The sequence below is a fragment of the Stegodyphus dumicola genome, chromosome 1 (genome assembly GCF_044657685.1).
Source record: "Stegodyphus dumicola isolate Sdum_Otavi_A_Nest chromosome 1, ASM4465768v1".
NCBI classification, from domain to species: domain Eukaryota; kingdom Metazoa; phylum Arthropoda; class Arachnida; order Araneae; family Eresidae; genus Stegodyphus; species Stegodyphus dumicola.
This window is the reverse complement of record NC_140768.1, coordinates 124,127,711-124,145,016: the sequence shown is the minus strand read 5'-3', so window position 1 is coordinate 124,145,016 and position 17,306 is coordinate 124,127,711. Positions and strand designations below refer to the sequence as shown.

Here is a 17,306-nt window from a genome sequence, read left to right as displayed (position 1 = left end):
AGCTGTTCCCAGATGATGTCCTGATTCGAAACCAAGAGAAGGGGTGGATGACGGAATCATTAATGCTTGATTGGCTCCGAAATGTATGGAAACGCCGTCCCGGTGGGCTCTCTAATCCACCATCAATGCTTTGTCTGGACGCATTTCGTGGTCATCTCACCGACGACGTAAAAGAGAAGATGCACAGCCTAGGCAGTGATCTTGTTATCATTCCTGGAGGGATGACGTCTGTGTTACAACCCCTGGACGTTAGTATAAATAAACTTTTTAAGGGGTACGTTCAGGCGGAGTACGAAAAATGGTTTTGTGAGCCAAACCGTGTATTGACCCCGACAGGAAAAATTAAGCGTGCTGCACCGCACATTGTTGCACACTGGGTTTCTGCTGCCTGGAAAAGCATCGAAGCACCAATGATTGTGAAATCTTTCAAGAAATGCTGCATTTCAAATGCATTGAATGGCAGTGACGATGACGTGCTCTGGAACGCCGAGGATGACGATGACGATGATGAGGAAAGAAGAAATGAATCTGCTTCTGACGAAGAGAGCTGCGAGGATTCCAGTAATGAAAACATTAGTGAATAAAAACGTTTACTATTAATCACTGATTGTAGAAACTGTTAGCTAGATAGAAATGTTACGATTTATTTCATGTTCATATTTTACAATAGGTACCGTATATACGGTAGTGCTAATTAACAATGATTGTTTCACATGACAATAGCCCACTAATAGGTTAATTCTATGTTCTGCTGCTTTATGTATAAATCCATTGTTGTATAAAATATGGTATCTAAATTTAAATAAAATTATCATACCATGCTTATATACAAATCCATTGTTGTATAAAATAAGATTCAATAAATTCCTCATATCATTGATGCGCATTACATTCGCCGACAAACAATTTTTTTATTATTTAAGTTTTAAAATGGGGATGCGCATTAGATTCGATGGTGCATTAGATTCGCATAAATACGGTATTATATTTAAAAAAACATTAGAATAGTTCATCAGCTTATTTTGCATACAGAAACGTGAAGGCTTTCAAGTGGAAAGAGGATTGCAATTGGATCTGATGTATCCTTCTCTTGAGAACGTTACATTAAATTAATTGACTTGATTAATTGACTCTTTTTTCTTTTTTTTTTTTTTCTGGTACTGGTATATTTATTATTTATCAGTTTTAATTTTATATTTCTTTAGTTCTCATTTTATATTTATTGGATTTTTTAAAATTTACTTGAATTTCACTCTTTTTTGGTCTTTGCGTACAATGGGTTCTAAATTTCTCACTTCCCCCCCCCCTTTCTCTCTCTCTCTATATATATATAATCAAACGAATGAAATGGGAATACTACCAAAAATGCCAATGAAGTAAAAATTAGGAAATACAATCTGAAGCCACATTAATTCCAATCAACTAAGTCATAAATAGAAAATAAAGTAAAAAATTGAAAAAATAAAAATTAATTTTAAAAAACCAAAAGGTAAAATAAAATTAGAAAAGAATTTTTAAATATTGTAAAAGAAAAAGTGAAGGATGGAAAATCTGTCTTTCAAGCACTAGGTAATAGTTGCGAAAAAGCAAATTCAATTGAGATACAAAAATTTAAATGCAAATTAAACAAAAATTTTATTAATATTACACAAAAATGAGCAGTTGAAAAGATAACAAAATAATGCTGACACATCAGAGTAAATTAGGTTATTTCACCTTCTTCCCAACTGCTCAGAGATAGTGTTTTGTCCTTGTTATGCATATGTAATTTAAAAATTCTCTATGCTTAAATTTTCAATGTCTCAAATTTAGCTAACTCAAGTGCATGTTAAAAATTCTTCAACATGACATAAATCGTTTAAAACATTCATAACATCAATAATGAGATCAAAACATGTAAAAAATGTGTAAACAAAAAGATAATACCCTATATTACAAAAACTTCAAAAATATTCAATTAAATTTAAAATAATAATAACAAATTAGGCCATAAAAACTTTTCACAGCTATGATAAACTTTCTTTATTACAACATATAGTGAAACTAACAGCGAACAGTTTTTTTTTTTTTTTTTTTAATTCCAAGAAGAGGCGTGTTTGTTCTGCAGTTGCTAGATTTAACAGAATGTTAAAATTAATTATTTAAGCACGTGAAAAATTGTAGTTATCTATGGCATGGCCAGACAGTGTGACAAGCTATTACTTCAACAAAGTAAGTCTTTATTTAAAAGTAAGTAAATCCATTTCTAAAATTTCTGCCAAAAAGTCATAAAATACAAAAAAGGAACAGAGAAAAAGATAAAAATCTTCACGAAAAATGAGCTGTAAATGCAACTTCAGAAAATAAATGGCTTTTAGTAAAAGCTTAGAAGCCAGAAATAGAGAATATTTTACATTTTTACATCGTGCTGTTTTACCATTTGTACAAAACATTTTGCTTTCAAATTACTTCAAAACATCTTTCAAAATATAACTTACCAGTATGGATGCACACTTTTAAAATAATTCTACTTTAATTAAACTTATGAGATAATATAATCAATTAATCAATACTGTTTAGGAAATAAATTATTATTAACTAACTTTGCAGCAATTGCGCAAGTAATAATAACTTGTATTCGCACTAAATGGATTTAAGTTCATACAACATTATATATATATATATATATATATATATATATATATATATGCAAGATAAAAAATTCATACTTTACAATTTAATTTAATAATAGCCTCTTAATTCCTCATTTTTAATCTGGGTATTTCCTCTTTATTTCTAAAAAAATTAATAACATTTCTGGACTACGTAATTTCTAGATAAATCTATGGTAGAGCTGCTTATGCTCACCAACGCTTATGACGTAATTAATTTGGAATTCTGAGAAATGAAACTTTTCTAATCCAAACCAAAACTTTCCTCTTGATGAGCTGCCATACTGGATAAATGTGTCACTTTTATGTGTGGTTTAATTGTTAAATGTATCACTGTTTGTGCTCTCTTCCTGTTGCAATAAGCCCCATTCACGAGAGCAGATTCGACCGGTAGGGAAAACCGGTTCTTCCAACGTGTCCCGTTCACATGGGACAAGCATTAACTGCCTCGCCGAATTGGAGGTAGAATTTGGTTGAATGCTCCTTACCTATTGGGAGCAGGGCAAATGAGGAGATTTCCCGTACTATACTGCGCGGTTCACTTAATTTTAGTTACTGCTCGCTGGACTGTCAGCGAAACAATCGCGCTGACAGATGTCTGGATGGGGATGTGATAGCATCCCCCCAAAAATTAGATAGAACTGTACAAGATACAGAAATTATAGAAAAATACAGACAAGGTTATCTCATAATTCCAGAGATATCGTTCAAATTAAAACTAAAGTTAAGACAAGGTCATATGGGCTTCAACGCGACAAGGGACTAGGTAACCTTTTGAATGATTATTTTAAAAAAAAAATTAAGCATTTTCATCTACTTTTTATAAATATTATTAAATGGTTTTGTGAGACAAAATAATTTTAAGCTTGAAAAAAAGTTTTTATTAGTAATTTTTTTAATTTAAATTTTTGAAGAAAAATTTTACAATTAAAATGTTTTTCTGTCTCCTCCCAGTCTTTTTATTGTATTTATTAGTTCTTAATAACTTCAAGGAATAATTTTGCAATTAATGAATTAGTTTCAGAGAAAAAATAAAAATGCACTTTTATCTAAAATCTTTAAAACAAATATGATCTCAGTCACATTTTCATTTCAAATAACTTTTCCTTTCAGCATTTTGCAAAACCCATCCTTGTTTCTATAAAGTATATAATTTTAAATAAGCAGTAAAAAAATAAAAAATAATAAAAAATAATAAAGCAGTAAAAATAATAAAAAATTTAGTCCATACCTGTATATGTTTTAGGACTTTAAGTAAAAGGATTTATTGAAAAAAAATGCAAAAGGTTTCTCAGTTTGCAGTTTAAAGAATACAAACTGTCTAAACAGACATTAATCATTTCAAGTTTCTTTAAAATTTTATTACTGAATTTCAATACGCACCAAACCTAGTGCTATTTATTCAGTTGGTAAATATAAATTAAATAAAATTACAAACCTTTTTTTAAAACCTTATGTGGCCAGAAAAATTGCAAAAACTCATAAAACGCAAGCAGAATTTTTCTTTACCTGTTTTTGTTTTGTAAAACATGTTCAAAACAATTTTAATACATTAATTAATTATAATATTGTTGCGTGCGTACCGGTTTCTAAAAGATTGATAATATTTCGTAAATGATTGTCATTGCACTCAAATCCGATGATAGCTTAATTAAATTTATTTTATCAACAGAAACATTTCAAAGTTCTGGATGTTCTACAGAAATACTCGTACAAGTGTTTAGAATATCACTAAGTATAATCAGTAGTTATGCTTCAATCTAATAAGAACGTTAAACACAACGGAATGCAAAACGCATCTTAAGAGAAAATTAACTCAGAAATATCTCCAATCTCACGCTGAACTAACAACTGGCAACAATAACAAATTATAGAGCATAAATAATGTCATAAAAATAGTTTGGTATAATGAGATTATTACTTTGAAACCGATGTTTCTAACTGATGCCCAAGAAGAACCAATATTTCCCATTCTGCTTCACTGCATATCTTTCAAAAAAGTAAAAGAATCATGCAATTAATTTCCTTTATCATTTTTTTAAATGCGAAAAGTTTGTTTTATAAGCTGTGAAAATGTCGGAAGTTTGTAAGCGATATATTTTTAGATATGAAATTTTAAAATTAATGGGCGTCAAAAAGTCTAAAAATATGAACGATTTTCAAAAATTCTCCAAAATATTTTTAAAAAATATTACGCTAAAAATTTCATTTCATTTTTTTTTGTCCTCCACAGTGTGTTATGGTGCAAACTATAATATTCTGACATTCTCAGTTTATTTGTTAATATTTGCAAAAAATCGTTTCAGCTTTAAATTTGAAAAAAAATCTAATCCTCTAAAAATCAAAAGCGTGACATCACATCCACAAGCAGTGTAAGTACAAAGTTTGAGTTTTATATCTTATCGGGAAGCAGTTTAAAAATCCATGATCATCTTTTAACCATAGCGACAAGCACCAAGAGTGAACTAAATAACAGCTTATAAAATAATAATAATAATAATTAAAAAGCATATATTTTTCAGGAACCATTACGAAAGTTCAGGTACCAGTTGCGAAAGTACAAATTACAAAATTAACAACATTAAACAACGTTAAAAATGTGTAAACAGTATTAGAAATCTGCCAATTCGGAGACGTGATTGTTCACAGAGGCTTAGGTGCAAAGGGAAGGAAGAGGGTGGTCTTCTGAACGGGTCCTAAAGACGAAACTCTTCCATGTCTCCTTTTTCTCCTCCTGCTAACGGCAGCTGTGCCAAGGAGCATTGCATGTGAACGGGGCTATAGTATTAAAAAATGTAATGTTCTGGAGATAGGCATGATTAGAGTGCCAAGTGAATTGTGGCCACAAATATCAGTTTAAACAAAAATGGAATTAAAACTGTCTCAACTGTCAAGTTTCTTAGCAATTACAAATTCTACATACTGAATATCAAGTATTTACACCACCAGTACATTTATTCTACATTTTCTGCATTTCTACAATCTACATTTACAGTACCTTTCAGTGTTCCTACATCCGTATTTCTGTAATTTGCTTTCATTGCATATATATATGCAATTAATTACACATACACACTTAGAATGTAAAATATTAAGGAATGCAAGTAAGCAAAAAAGCATTAAAAATTGAAGATATACAAATCATTGAGGAAAATAAGGAGGTTTTCTTACCTTAAGGAAAAAAGTGTTATTATGTACAGAATTTGATGCAAAGTCTGTATACATTTCTTTTTCATAAAGATCACATATTAAAAAATAGTGAATGAACATTTTGTTTCACATTTGAAACAATTATGTAATCAGTCTTATTATCAATGATTTTTTTTCCAACCTACTGGGAAAATTTTCAATTCCAGACCTGAGGACAAAAAAAGTCTTTAATATAAAAAAAATTAGAAATAATAATTTTGATTTTTTTTTTAAATTTTGCAATGACCCAAATAATAATCGGAAGGTGCAACATCAGGTGAATAAACTAGGTGTGCTAACTAACACACTCCTGCCCAATTCTTTTATTGTGTCCAGTCTTCCTTACATAATCAACTTCTAGAATTACATTATCTGTTAACAACGGATAGATACTTTTAAATCAATAATTGGTTTACTCAATCTAATAAAATTAAATACAATCTACAATAAAAGTTTGCAGTTATCTGGCATGGTTCTAACACCTAAAAATGGATTATTTTGAAGCATTCCACAAAACAAACAACAGTTACTTTTTACGGTTTCTTTCTACCTGGCTTTGGGTAAGTAATAGGGTTTCACTAGGAAAAAGCTAGTCTTTTTTACATTTCAGACTGGCATAAAAGACACTTTTTTTTTAATCTTCAATCACTATGCAATCAAGAAATTCTTCTGCATTGTATCGACAGAATACATAGATGAAGGTCCAGAAATGCACTAATATGTAATATTCATCAGTTACACACTGTATGTAAATTGGTCAAAGAAAGACTGAGATCCAGAAATGCATCAAATGTACACTGATCGAGATTAGTCTGACTTACCTTTGGTACACCTTTACCATGGAGATGCATCAGTCCCAAGCCGCTTTGGCCAACAGGATTATTCTTTAGGGGGGGGAAAAAAAATTAACTATAAAATACAGTATCAGATATTCATCACTAATTAAAAGACATGATTAAAAATTAATCTTTACCACCTAAATAAAACTAAATTACAAAAACACAGAAAAATTTAAATCTGAAAGGGTCAATCTGAAACAATCACCTAAGATAGTTCTTTTAAAATTTAATACGGCTTATCGATAGAGATTATTCACAGATGTGGCTCAGGTGAAATAGTAAACCATTTTGTAGGCTATTAGATCAACAGGCATTTAGACTGTTAAATGATAGGCATTTACATATTAAACATTATATATACACACACACTGGCCAATGAATTAGAAAACTTCAAGATTTTCATTTGAATGCATGCTAGAGATGTAGTATGCAGATTTTTTTATGAAGTGGGTTACACATGGTTAGAATGCTGGTATAAGTAAGGTTAAGTGTGCTTTTCATGATGAATGAAGTAAAATGAGAAAAACAACAGATCTTTCATCATCTAAAAAAAGGCTTATTGTTGGTGCCCATTTAGCATGGGCCTCGATTTTGAAGACAGCAAATCTCACTGGGTTCTCAAAAGCAGCTATATCAAAAGTTTTCAGACATTAGAATCAGAACCCACAGTCCTTCTCTAGAAGATGTAACTGTGGTTCAAACACAGATTTCCAAGACAGTGATCGGTGGAGTCTCCAACGAATTGTACGGCAGAAGGCGGCATCTCCAACGAATTGTGCGGCAGAAGAGGGCCTCTTCTGTGCTTCATCTGACAGAGATCATCAACCGAGGCTCTTCCTAACAGATTTCAGCTCGAAACATGCACAGAGAATTGCAGAGGATAGGAAGGCATAGTCGGGTGCCTGTGAGAAAAACCACTCATTTCTGCCCGACAAGCATTCATTTGCAGTGGTGTCAGGAAAGAAGACACTGGACATCTGAAGACTGGAACCAGGTAATGTGGTTGGATGAAGCATGCTGCACCTTATTTTGTACTGATGGAAGACGTCGAATTTGACGAGAACCCCATGAAGCAATCTTGCCTTACTCACAGTGTGCAAGGATATGTGCAAGGACTGGTGGGAGTATCATGATATAGGGCATGTTCTGCTGGCATGAAAGTGGTCCCCCTGGTGTTCCTCGAGAGTAAACAAACAACCATGTTATACCTAGGTATACTGGCAGATCAAGTGCCCCCTGCAATGCTGCATTTTTACCCTGACAGCGACGGATACTTCATGGATGATAATGCAACTATAGATGGTGCCAGAAGTGTTCAAAATTGGTTTGTTGAACATCAGTCTGACTTCCATCCAACACCTTCCCAGGCCATTGCATAGCCAGGATCTTAACCCCATAGAAAATGCCTAGGATATGGTGGAAAGATGCATCTGATAGCACTCTCCTCTTCCATCTAATTTACAAGATCTAAAAAGCTACACAGCCAATGCATAGTAATCTCTGGACATAAATGCACTTCAAAAGCATACAGATTCAATGCCCAAATGAATCAGAGCAGTTACCCATGCAAAAGGCAGTCCAATAAAATATTGATTTTGGGTTTATAACATTTTTCTGAATGGCAACTGACTTGAACATAGACTGAAACAACATAAAATCACATTTCGAGATTAATGGCCCTTTTAGGCTAATTATATTCAATATCTTGTTACATTACTTTACTCTTTAGACGATGTTTTGTTTCAGAAGATAATGAACAGAAATTTTAATTTTTACAAATTTATACAGAGAGTAAAAAATGTTCATGAAATCAAAAGTTCAAGGACCAAGGTTCATAACAATGAAAAATGCAGCAGCGGATTGACAGATTGTGTGCCGGCATGCGATCGATATGGCAACTCAAAGGGAATGGTGACACCGCACAGAACCGACTGCCTCTCTGCTGGCGGAGAGTCAAGAACGCAGCTCAAAAACAATTCTGACTCTGTGGTGTTAATCATATGCAGGTAATTTAAAAGTTTGATTAAATTCTTTCCAACTTAACTATGTGTCATGTAATCCTAGGCTGTATTATGGATGACCAATGCATGCCAGTGTTGCTTCTACACCATATGATTTTTGCATAATGTCTATCTAATCTCCAGTGGCTACACTACGCCATTTTGACATTATGCAGTGTTAATCACATGATAATTCTGTGATATTTTATAATAATTACACAAGCCTATGATAATTCTGTGAAAATAACAAATGAGCATAAATTCTCAACACCCCTGTGAGAACCATCCAGGAACTGAAAACAGTGTATCTTTGCTGAATGAGTGAACCAGTTGCCACAGGCATTAATAAACTACCTTATTTCCAGTATGACATCACAGTGCGAGGCCTTTACGGCTGTAAGAGGAGACCATACCCCCTATTAACCCATTTCTTTTGTATCTTCTGCAACTGCTGTTTCAAACCTTCAGACTCATGAGTGTTACACATGAATATGTGTGTCTATTATAACTATTGAATGCTTATTTTGTTTGTATTATATCAAACTATGTTCACACTAAATTTTATTAAAATCTGTCCAGTAGCTCTGGAGATCGTAGATCAAATATGCAAATTCTCTTAATTTTTTTCACCAGTGTATTTATTCTTAGACCAGTGTATTTATTTATTAAAATGGTATTTTTTAATTCAAACATACTGTACAATGCCAGAATAAAGAAATGATTAAACCAACAATGAATTTTAGTCCTGCTACCTAAAAAATAAATAACTAAAAAGCAGAGGATCATATACATCATTACTGAAAAATGGGATAATGAAGATATTTGAAGGAAACGGTAAACTATGCTAACACTCTGTTCTTTCCTTCTATATAAGGTTAGCATATTTATTATACTAAACTTGACCCACCAGTGGCCAAGTGCTTACAAACAGCTGAGTACTGGTAGTTCATCCCAGGTGAATGGACTAGCTACATGGTTGGTTTTTGTAAATAACCTTTGTGTACTTTGACATATTAAAATAATGAAACCAAACCAAATTATACTAACATATTTATAATTACTTTCCCTCTATGTAGAGTTACATATTATATTATGCTCATAGGGGTTTGCCGTATTATATTATACTTGCTAAAAGGTGGAATAAAAATTAGCAAGGGACAGCTCATCTTCATCTGGACTTTGATAAAAATTTTGGGACAATGTCACATTAAAAGCAATCGTTAAAATGTGGCAGCCAGGAACTGTGTGCAAGAAGTAAACATGAACTCTGTGCCATAATAAAGGACACTGTAAACATAAGATCGCAGAAAGAAACATTTGAGGGAAAGAAACGCAAATATTGTAATTCATTTTTGGGTACAGTTTTATACCAATTTTTGGGAGTTGGAAGTGCTACAATTTTATTCTCAATTTTAAAACGGCAAATTAAAGGTACCTTTTCGGCAGCCATCGTAAAATACTTCAGTGCTGTTTCGTTGTTCTGCTTCACGACGCTACCTCCTTCCAAATACATCTACAACAAAAATAGAATGTTAAAGACTGCAAGACATAGAAGGACTGATAAAATATAAAATTTAAGTAAAGCGTTATATAAGTATTTGGCATACCTTTCCCAAAAATGCCATAGCGTTGGCATTGCCAGCATCTGCGGCTTGCATAAAATAATTCAATGCACGCTGAAAGATAAAACTAGTTATATTTAGTGAAATAAAAAAGGAAATTTTTGCTTTCCCCCCTCTCAATAATATGCCTGAACATCTGAAAACTTTGTACGTAAAAATTAGAAAACTGTTTTTGAAAACTTCAGAAAAAAAGCATTCAGTGAATTTTACAGAGAAAACTGATATATAACTGAATATTTAAAACTATGTAAAAAAGCAGCCTTAGTTTGGTTCAAACTAAATCTAACAATGAAAAAATAATTAAACACATAAATATTTTGCTAGTGCCTAAAACAAGGTTGCTACTCAAACAGAAAAATCTGATGTACACCACATGACTTCCTTGCACGGAATATTAAATTATGTACATTTTTTTCTTGCATTTCATTTAAACTTATTGGATTGAATTAAATCTACATCGTCTATAGCGTATAAACCACAATAGAATAAATGCGTTTTTAAAATTCACTATATTTGTTTACAGTAGCGACACTCTGGCGCTAGGTTCACTTTACAATGTTACATTTCGTCCATATTTTAACTCAGAATGCATATAAATTTATATCATTTGAAGAATTATCTAATTGTTGCCACATGTTATATTGAAATACTATAATAAATCTAAAATGATGTATAAAAGATGTAAGGATTATGTTAGTTTATTAACATAAATGTAATTAAGTTCTTTTCCTATCAAATTCTTAACTTCAACTTACTACTTCCGGCCAGAACATAGTTTTGGAATCACTCTGAATACTTAAGGAGGAGATGTATTTAAACCGCGAAGTTCTACTTGCTGAGTTAGAGAGAATCAGAATTTCTGAGTTGCGCGAGTCTGCCTTTTGGCTACTCTCTCTCAAAGCTATTATTACGCTCGGTTGTGCTCAGGCCCTCGTTAAGCTTTGTAGTCAAATACAGTTAAGGAGCCAACTCGATTAGAATCTTGATAGCTTCGGCTATATCTCTTTAGTTAATCATAGTTTTAGTTTATTTCTTAGTCTCTTAAGTTCAAGCCCAAGTGTCAGCTTTTATTATACACTCCAAGACAGAGTTTTGGTAAATCTTATTGGAATAATAAAGGGTTAGTTACCCTTCCATCTTGTTGTTTCTTGTCACAGGAACTTAAGCGATTATTCGCTAATTAGGTCTTAAGGTTACTCACTTTTGACTGCAATTACACGGTGGTAATCCTCAAAAAGAAATTAAGCAAACAAAACAAAAAAGAAACAGTTTTTCACAGACGATTCAGCATTTCTCATTCAATTAATTCAGTTTTCACTTCCTGACAAGGCAAAAATTCATAAAAACTCAAAATAACTATATTAAAAATTATGTAGTAAATCTGAAACACTTATTTCCTCGAATAAATTCCAGAATGGATTAAGCATGATTTAATTTGCAATAATAAAAGAAGGCGTTATCTTTATTGCTGTGAAGCTTAGTTTCTCTAGAATGGTAACAAATCCGCTATTTTGCCAAATTTAAAATGTAAACAAACATGTCCGCCATCGCAAAATTCATTAGGCTTAGCTGCACTTAAACAACTTTTAAATTGTTGATAACTCCACAAATATTGCATGCAATAACCCTAATCAAAAGATAAGAACCACATAATTCAATCATTTTTAAAGCAAAAAATGCAAAATTTACAAACATATAAGAATAAAGAAACTGAGCTCACTGAGCCAAGTAACAGAGTGGATATATACAGTACAAAGTCCGTCATGCGTAAAGCATACAAAAAAAAAGTTTGTGGCTTTGAGGTTCAGATTATAGATTATTCCAGATAATGGACGTCCGGATTACGGACTTTGTACTGTATATACATATATTTATATACTTTTGGTGTGGCCGATTGCAACCAAAATACGAGGTGTACATCTACATGTTATAGCAGTCCTATATACAAAATTTCAACATTCTGAGGCTACTTACTCGTTTTTGAGTTATGTGAGATGCGTACATACATACAGACACCACGAAAATCAGAACTTCAGAATTCATTTTAAAACAGCTTTATAATTTTTTTGGAAGAAAAGAGTCCTTACTTGTGGATGTCACACAAAAGCATCATTAAAGTGCATTGGATAGTGGTTAAAATTAATATTTTCATTGAAATATGATAACCAAAATTTTTCGCGATTACAATACTTCCTTTTTACTTCGTACAAGTAAGTAAAAATGAAATTCTCCGACTTGGGAACTTCATTATATTTTAAGAAAATTTAAGTATAGCTGCATAGTTCATGTTAACTATAGTGAGGGTAAAATGTGTATTTTAAAAAGATTGTGTTTTAAGAAAATTTAGTGTTTTAAGAAAAGCATGGTCCAAGTGTGTTTTAAAAAAATTTCAGTCTAACTGCAAAGTGCACACTTACTATGCTGAGGGTAAAGTTTGTGTTTAAAGAAAGATTAGTGTGTATTTTAAGAAAAGTGTGGTCCAAGTGTGTTTTAAGAAAATTTCAATCTAGCAGCATAGTGCACATTGACTATGCTGAGAGTAAATTAATTATGGTCGAAAGCACAAAAATTTGCTAATTACATATGACTTAGATTGGGGGGGGGTGACTTACTTACTTTTGAATCTCCAAAGGGTTACTACTAGAACTAAAACAGGAGTTGTTCTCCTCAATAGCTGTCAGTTTAAATTTTTTCCCAAATAAGAAAACTTGCAAATAATTCTATTTGTATACTAAACCACATTCTCTTTAGCAATCAAGTGTATTGCAAAATAAATCCAAATAAATGCCCTTTTCAATTACATAAAAAGAGTACAAAATACCAGGAGTGACTGTCAGTGTATCTGAAATATTTGCAGTCACTGACACCGAAAGACATTTATAGTAAAATATCAACACAAATATAATTAGTTAGAAGTATAACTTAAAAATTACTTTTAAATGCATGAAAACATATATTTACAAAAGAAATGATCTACTTACAATACATTCCATCTAAGTAATAAACAAAATCAGAAATGAAATTCATTGAATTTTCAAGGGTAATCAATGCTTTTAAACATTAGATTTTTTTTTCATCATTAATTATATAAAAATTATGATGTTATGTTATCAATTCTATTAAATAATATATAATTGCCAAACAATCATCTCCATAATATTAGGACAGTTGCTAAATTCTGACAAATGAAAAAAGCAGTTTTTTTTTTTTTTTTTTTTTTTTTTTTTTTTTTTTTAAAGTCAACATACTTTTGATGAAAAACTTTTAATATAAACATACATAATACAAATTAAATGCAATGTTTAAGTAGCATTGAAAAGAATTCAGAATAAAAAAAGTACATTTCTTATGTGGGAGCGGGAAGATAAAGATAACAGAAACTAATTATTAATAATAGAATAAAGCAAAATATCTCTTGAATAATTATTACAAATAATAGAATAATAAACTTAATTACTAACAATGCAATAATACTAATAACAGGCAATGCAATAATACTAATAACAGGCAATGCAATAATACTAATAACAACAGCAACTAATTGATAATAATAGAAACTAATAGTAGAACAAATAGTGGAAGAAACTAATTTAAACGAAACATTAGCAGATGAAACTTATTTCTTCCTGCTGATTTTTCTCACAGACTTTTTTTAGATGTGGAAGGAAGTTGTCAACCCTGACCCATAATCAGTCTATGACAAATAGAAGTTGCTTTTTTGCCCAATTGTAAACAGGTGTATGTTACAGACTAGACCTACTACTGCATCACATGAAAAGGCTGGCACTTACTGCATGATCTTGTTCGACTCCACGCCCACCTTGGTAATGCAACTGACCCAGACCGACCTAAGAAAAAAGGGACTACATAATTTTTAGGTTATTCAAATAAAGGAAATAATTCATAAGGTACAAAAATATTTTATGATGATTTGAAAGCTTAATCCCCCTACTTGTGCCTGGACGTCTCCTTTGTCAGCTAAAAACTGATAATACTGAATGAGGTCATCGTCCAGAATTCCAGTCGAGGCCCCTATATTTTCTAGTTCATCGTACAGTCTGATACGCTGAATGACGCTGCCGCCGCTAGTTGATAATTCTTCCTCAACTGTATTTTAAAAAGAAAATTCCAAATGCACATAAATATTTCTGGGCACTGGCATTAACTAAATGCTTCACACTAGTTAGTGCTAGTTGCATATGTTTAGAGCAAAGTTCATTTCAATACATTAAAAATAATATTCATCCAAGGAAAAATTTTTCATAAGCATGAAATTATTCAAGTTCTTTACAATGGCAGAAATCATTTGTTTATAAAAATTTATTTACCCTGTTACATGCATATGGATTCCTAATGGACTGAATGTATACAGAACCAATGATAGCTTTAAAAAATTTATTTCCCATAAGAAACACTTTGTATTTCTGGAGCTTTTCACAAAAATACTCATATAGCTCTTCTCAGTAGGACAGAGACACAATTAATAGTTACAACCTCAAAGTACTAATAACTTTGGACACAACAAAATGTAAAGCACATCTAAACAGCAAAGCTCATATGGATATATCTCAATACTCTTAAGTCAGCTTTGAACTAAAAACTGTGAACTCATGCTCTCTCTGGTTTTACATAGTTTCCTCAGGCCATTGAGGAATTTCCAGTACTTTCCATTTCTCAAAATTACTATACATTTCAATTATTAATATACATTTAAAGTTACATATAAGGACCAGGCATGGTTACAGTTACACATAAGGATCAATTACAGTTATCCAATAATAGTACCAATCACAGTTATACATGGACCAGACCAAAATCTCATTACATCGTAACTAAGTTTGATGACTTTTGGCAAATTCTTGCCAAATTTGGAGATAAAAATTAGTTGTCAAAACTAATCGCTGGTGAGATATTGTCAGGTTAGTGATATCTCGCCAATTTAGGGAGATAGCCAGTTACCTCAACATTAAATAAACTTGACTCTGTAGTCTTATTTGGGAGGGGGAGTTTCACTCTTGAGGCCTTTCATGTTACATTATACAAGAGATACTCGTAATTTTAAAAATAATTCTACTAAAATTATTTGCATATATACAAAATTAATAACAATATACAATTCCATAATTTTTGGATAATGTTCGTTTTAACATCCTTTATACACATTTGAATATCCTTTATTCAATAAAGAAAAGGTGGGTTTTTTTTTTTTTTTTTTTTTTTTTTTTTTTTTTTTTTTTTGTGAAACACTTTTACACAAGCATAAACTTTTTTGACTTTCTCTGCAAAGGGTGAAATTATTACATAGGAATATTTTCTGAGATATAGTTCCATTATTTTTGGACAATGTTACCAGGTTATTTTACATTTGATTAATTCTATAAGTTTAAGAAAAGTGTTCACCTTATGAAACAATTTTATGTAGCAGGAAGTTCCTTTGTAATGGCAGAATTTGTTTTGTAATTCCATTACTTTTAGATAATGTTCATCTGAACATCCTACATTTAATGCACAGATCAGCAACAAATTTGGAACAAAGTTCATCCAAAACAATTTTACATAAGGAGGCAATTTTTCCTTGTACTTTTCAATAATAGAAATCATCATAACAGATGATTTCCAAGGATACACAGTAACACATAACTTGTTACACTCGCTGGTTAAAACACAGCCGCTTATTATGTTTAAATTTCCAGGAAACAAAACAAACACACACTAATCAATGGGAAAACCATCGTTTATTAAATTCATCCCCATCGCTTATGAACTATTTGAAGGGCGGTGGTTATCTACAGTAACCACATTTTCTATTGAACATCTTACTCACTCGTGCGAGCAGTTTTCAAGACTGACCACTTTTGAAATTCCCTTGTAGCTCATTAAATGGCAATCAAGAAACATAAGGTAGTAGCTGATGCAGCAGTTCGGCTTCAAGAAGAAAAAGAATCAGCCATCGAAGACAGCATCACGACGATGTGCAGCACCAAAAAAAAGCCTGTAAAAACAGTGTGGGAATGCAACACGTGAAAAGCTACACTCTGCTTGAAAAAGAAAAACTGTTTCCATGAGTACCATAGACTGATTTGTAGGGATGTGTTCAGTGGGCGCTCATCCTGACGCTAACCACCAGAAGTGGCCATTTTTTTCACGCATCTAGGACAAAATATGTGTAATAATTGTTGCAAATAATTTCATTGTAACACCTGATATAGAAAATAAAACAAGAGTTTTGCTGGAAAAGTTAATTGCCTTTTCCTGCCCCTCAAAGAGTTAAACTCAAAGGCAAAGACTAAATTTTCAGTGACAGAATATCCTGTTTGTACCTGTCAAATCTGTTTTGTAGTTCATCAATTTAACATACTATGGCTTGGATTGTGGCTTTATTATAGTTCAGGTACGCAATGCTTCAATAAAGCAAGTTTGCCAAAAATTATTTACTCCCCTGGTCCCTCTACCTATGAGACACTGTTTTCAAAGTCCTTTGTCAGAACTGGATTTCTGAGTACCAGAATTCCCTTATCTTAAAATCAACAAAACTAAGGCACTGCAAATGAGCGAGTGTTCATTCTCGAATACCAGCTGGTAAATGGTGAAAGTGTAATTTCTGTATCCCATGTTTTAAGGTTCCCATCTTCATAATCCTCATCTCAAATACATACATTATGTTCATAGAGAGTTCTAAACAATTTTGTGAAATGCTTCTAAGCATTACTGTATGTTAAGAGTCTTTGAATGGAAACAAAATGGTAACTGTAGACTGAAGACATAACAAAGAAAGCATTGGCCATGCTTGAAATTATGATGTGGCAGATTTACTGAATAGACAGGGCAGTCTTTCTGCAAGAGAAAGAAAGCATTGGCCATGCTTGTAATTACAACAGGCAGATTGACTGAACAGACAAAGAGCAATCTTTCTGGTGGCTGGAAATGCAAATTCTGGGATTTAATTAAATCACTGGTGGAAGAAGCTTTTTCCCCCCTTTTTTAATTTGTTGTGTGCTTAACTTG

The 17,306-nt window shown here is 32.1% G+C and overlaps 1 protein-coding gene across 4 annotated transcripts in view; it reads right to left on the bottom strand.

Annotated features, from left to right (window-relative positions):
* The window catches only part of LOC118195881 (protein sel-1 homolog 1-like), a 141,351-nt gene that overhangs the window by 51,300 nt on the left and 72,745 nt on the right, over positions 1-17,306 (bottom strand). For 3 of the 4 annotated variants that reach the window (XM_085819979.1, XM_085819977.1, XM_085819974.1), the window contains 5 exons: positions 14,254-14,408; positions 14,093-14,149; positions 10,287-10,355; positions 10,115-10,192; positions 6,662-6,724 (listed from right to left, as the gene is read on the bottom strand). In XM_085819979.1, the coding sequence (XP_085676105.1) occupies positions 6,662-6,724; positions 10,115-10,192; positions 10,287-10,355; positions 14,093-14,149; positions 14,254-14,408 (422 nt within the window). The remainder of the gene's footprint in view (positions 1-6,661; positions 6,725-10,114; positions 10,193-10,286; positions 10,356-14,092; positions 14,150-14,253; positions 14,409-17,306) is intronic. The other variant, XM_085819982.1, reaches the window with a different exon arrangement.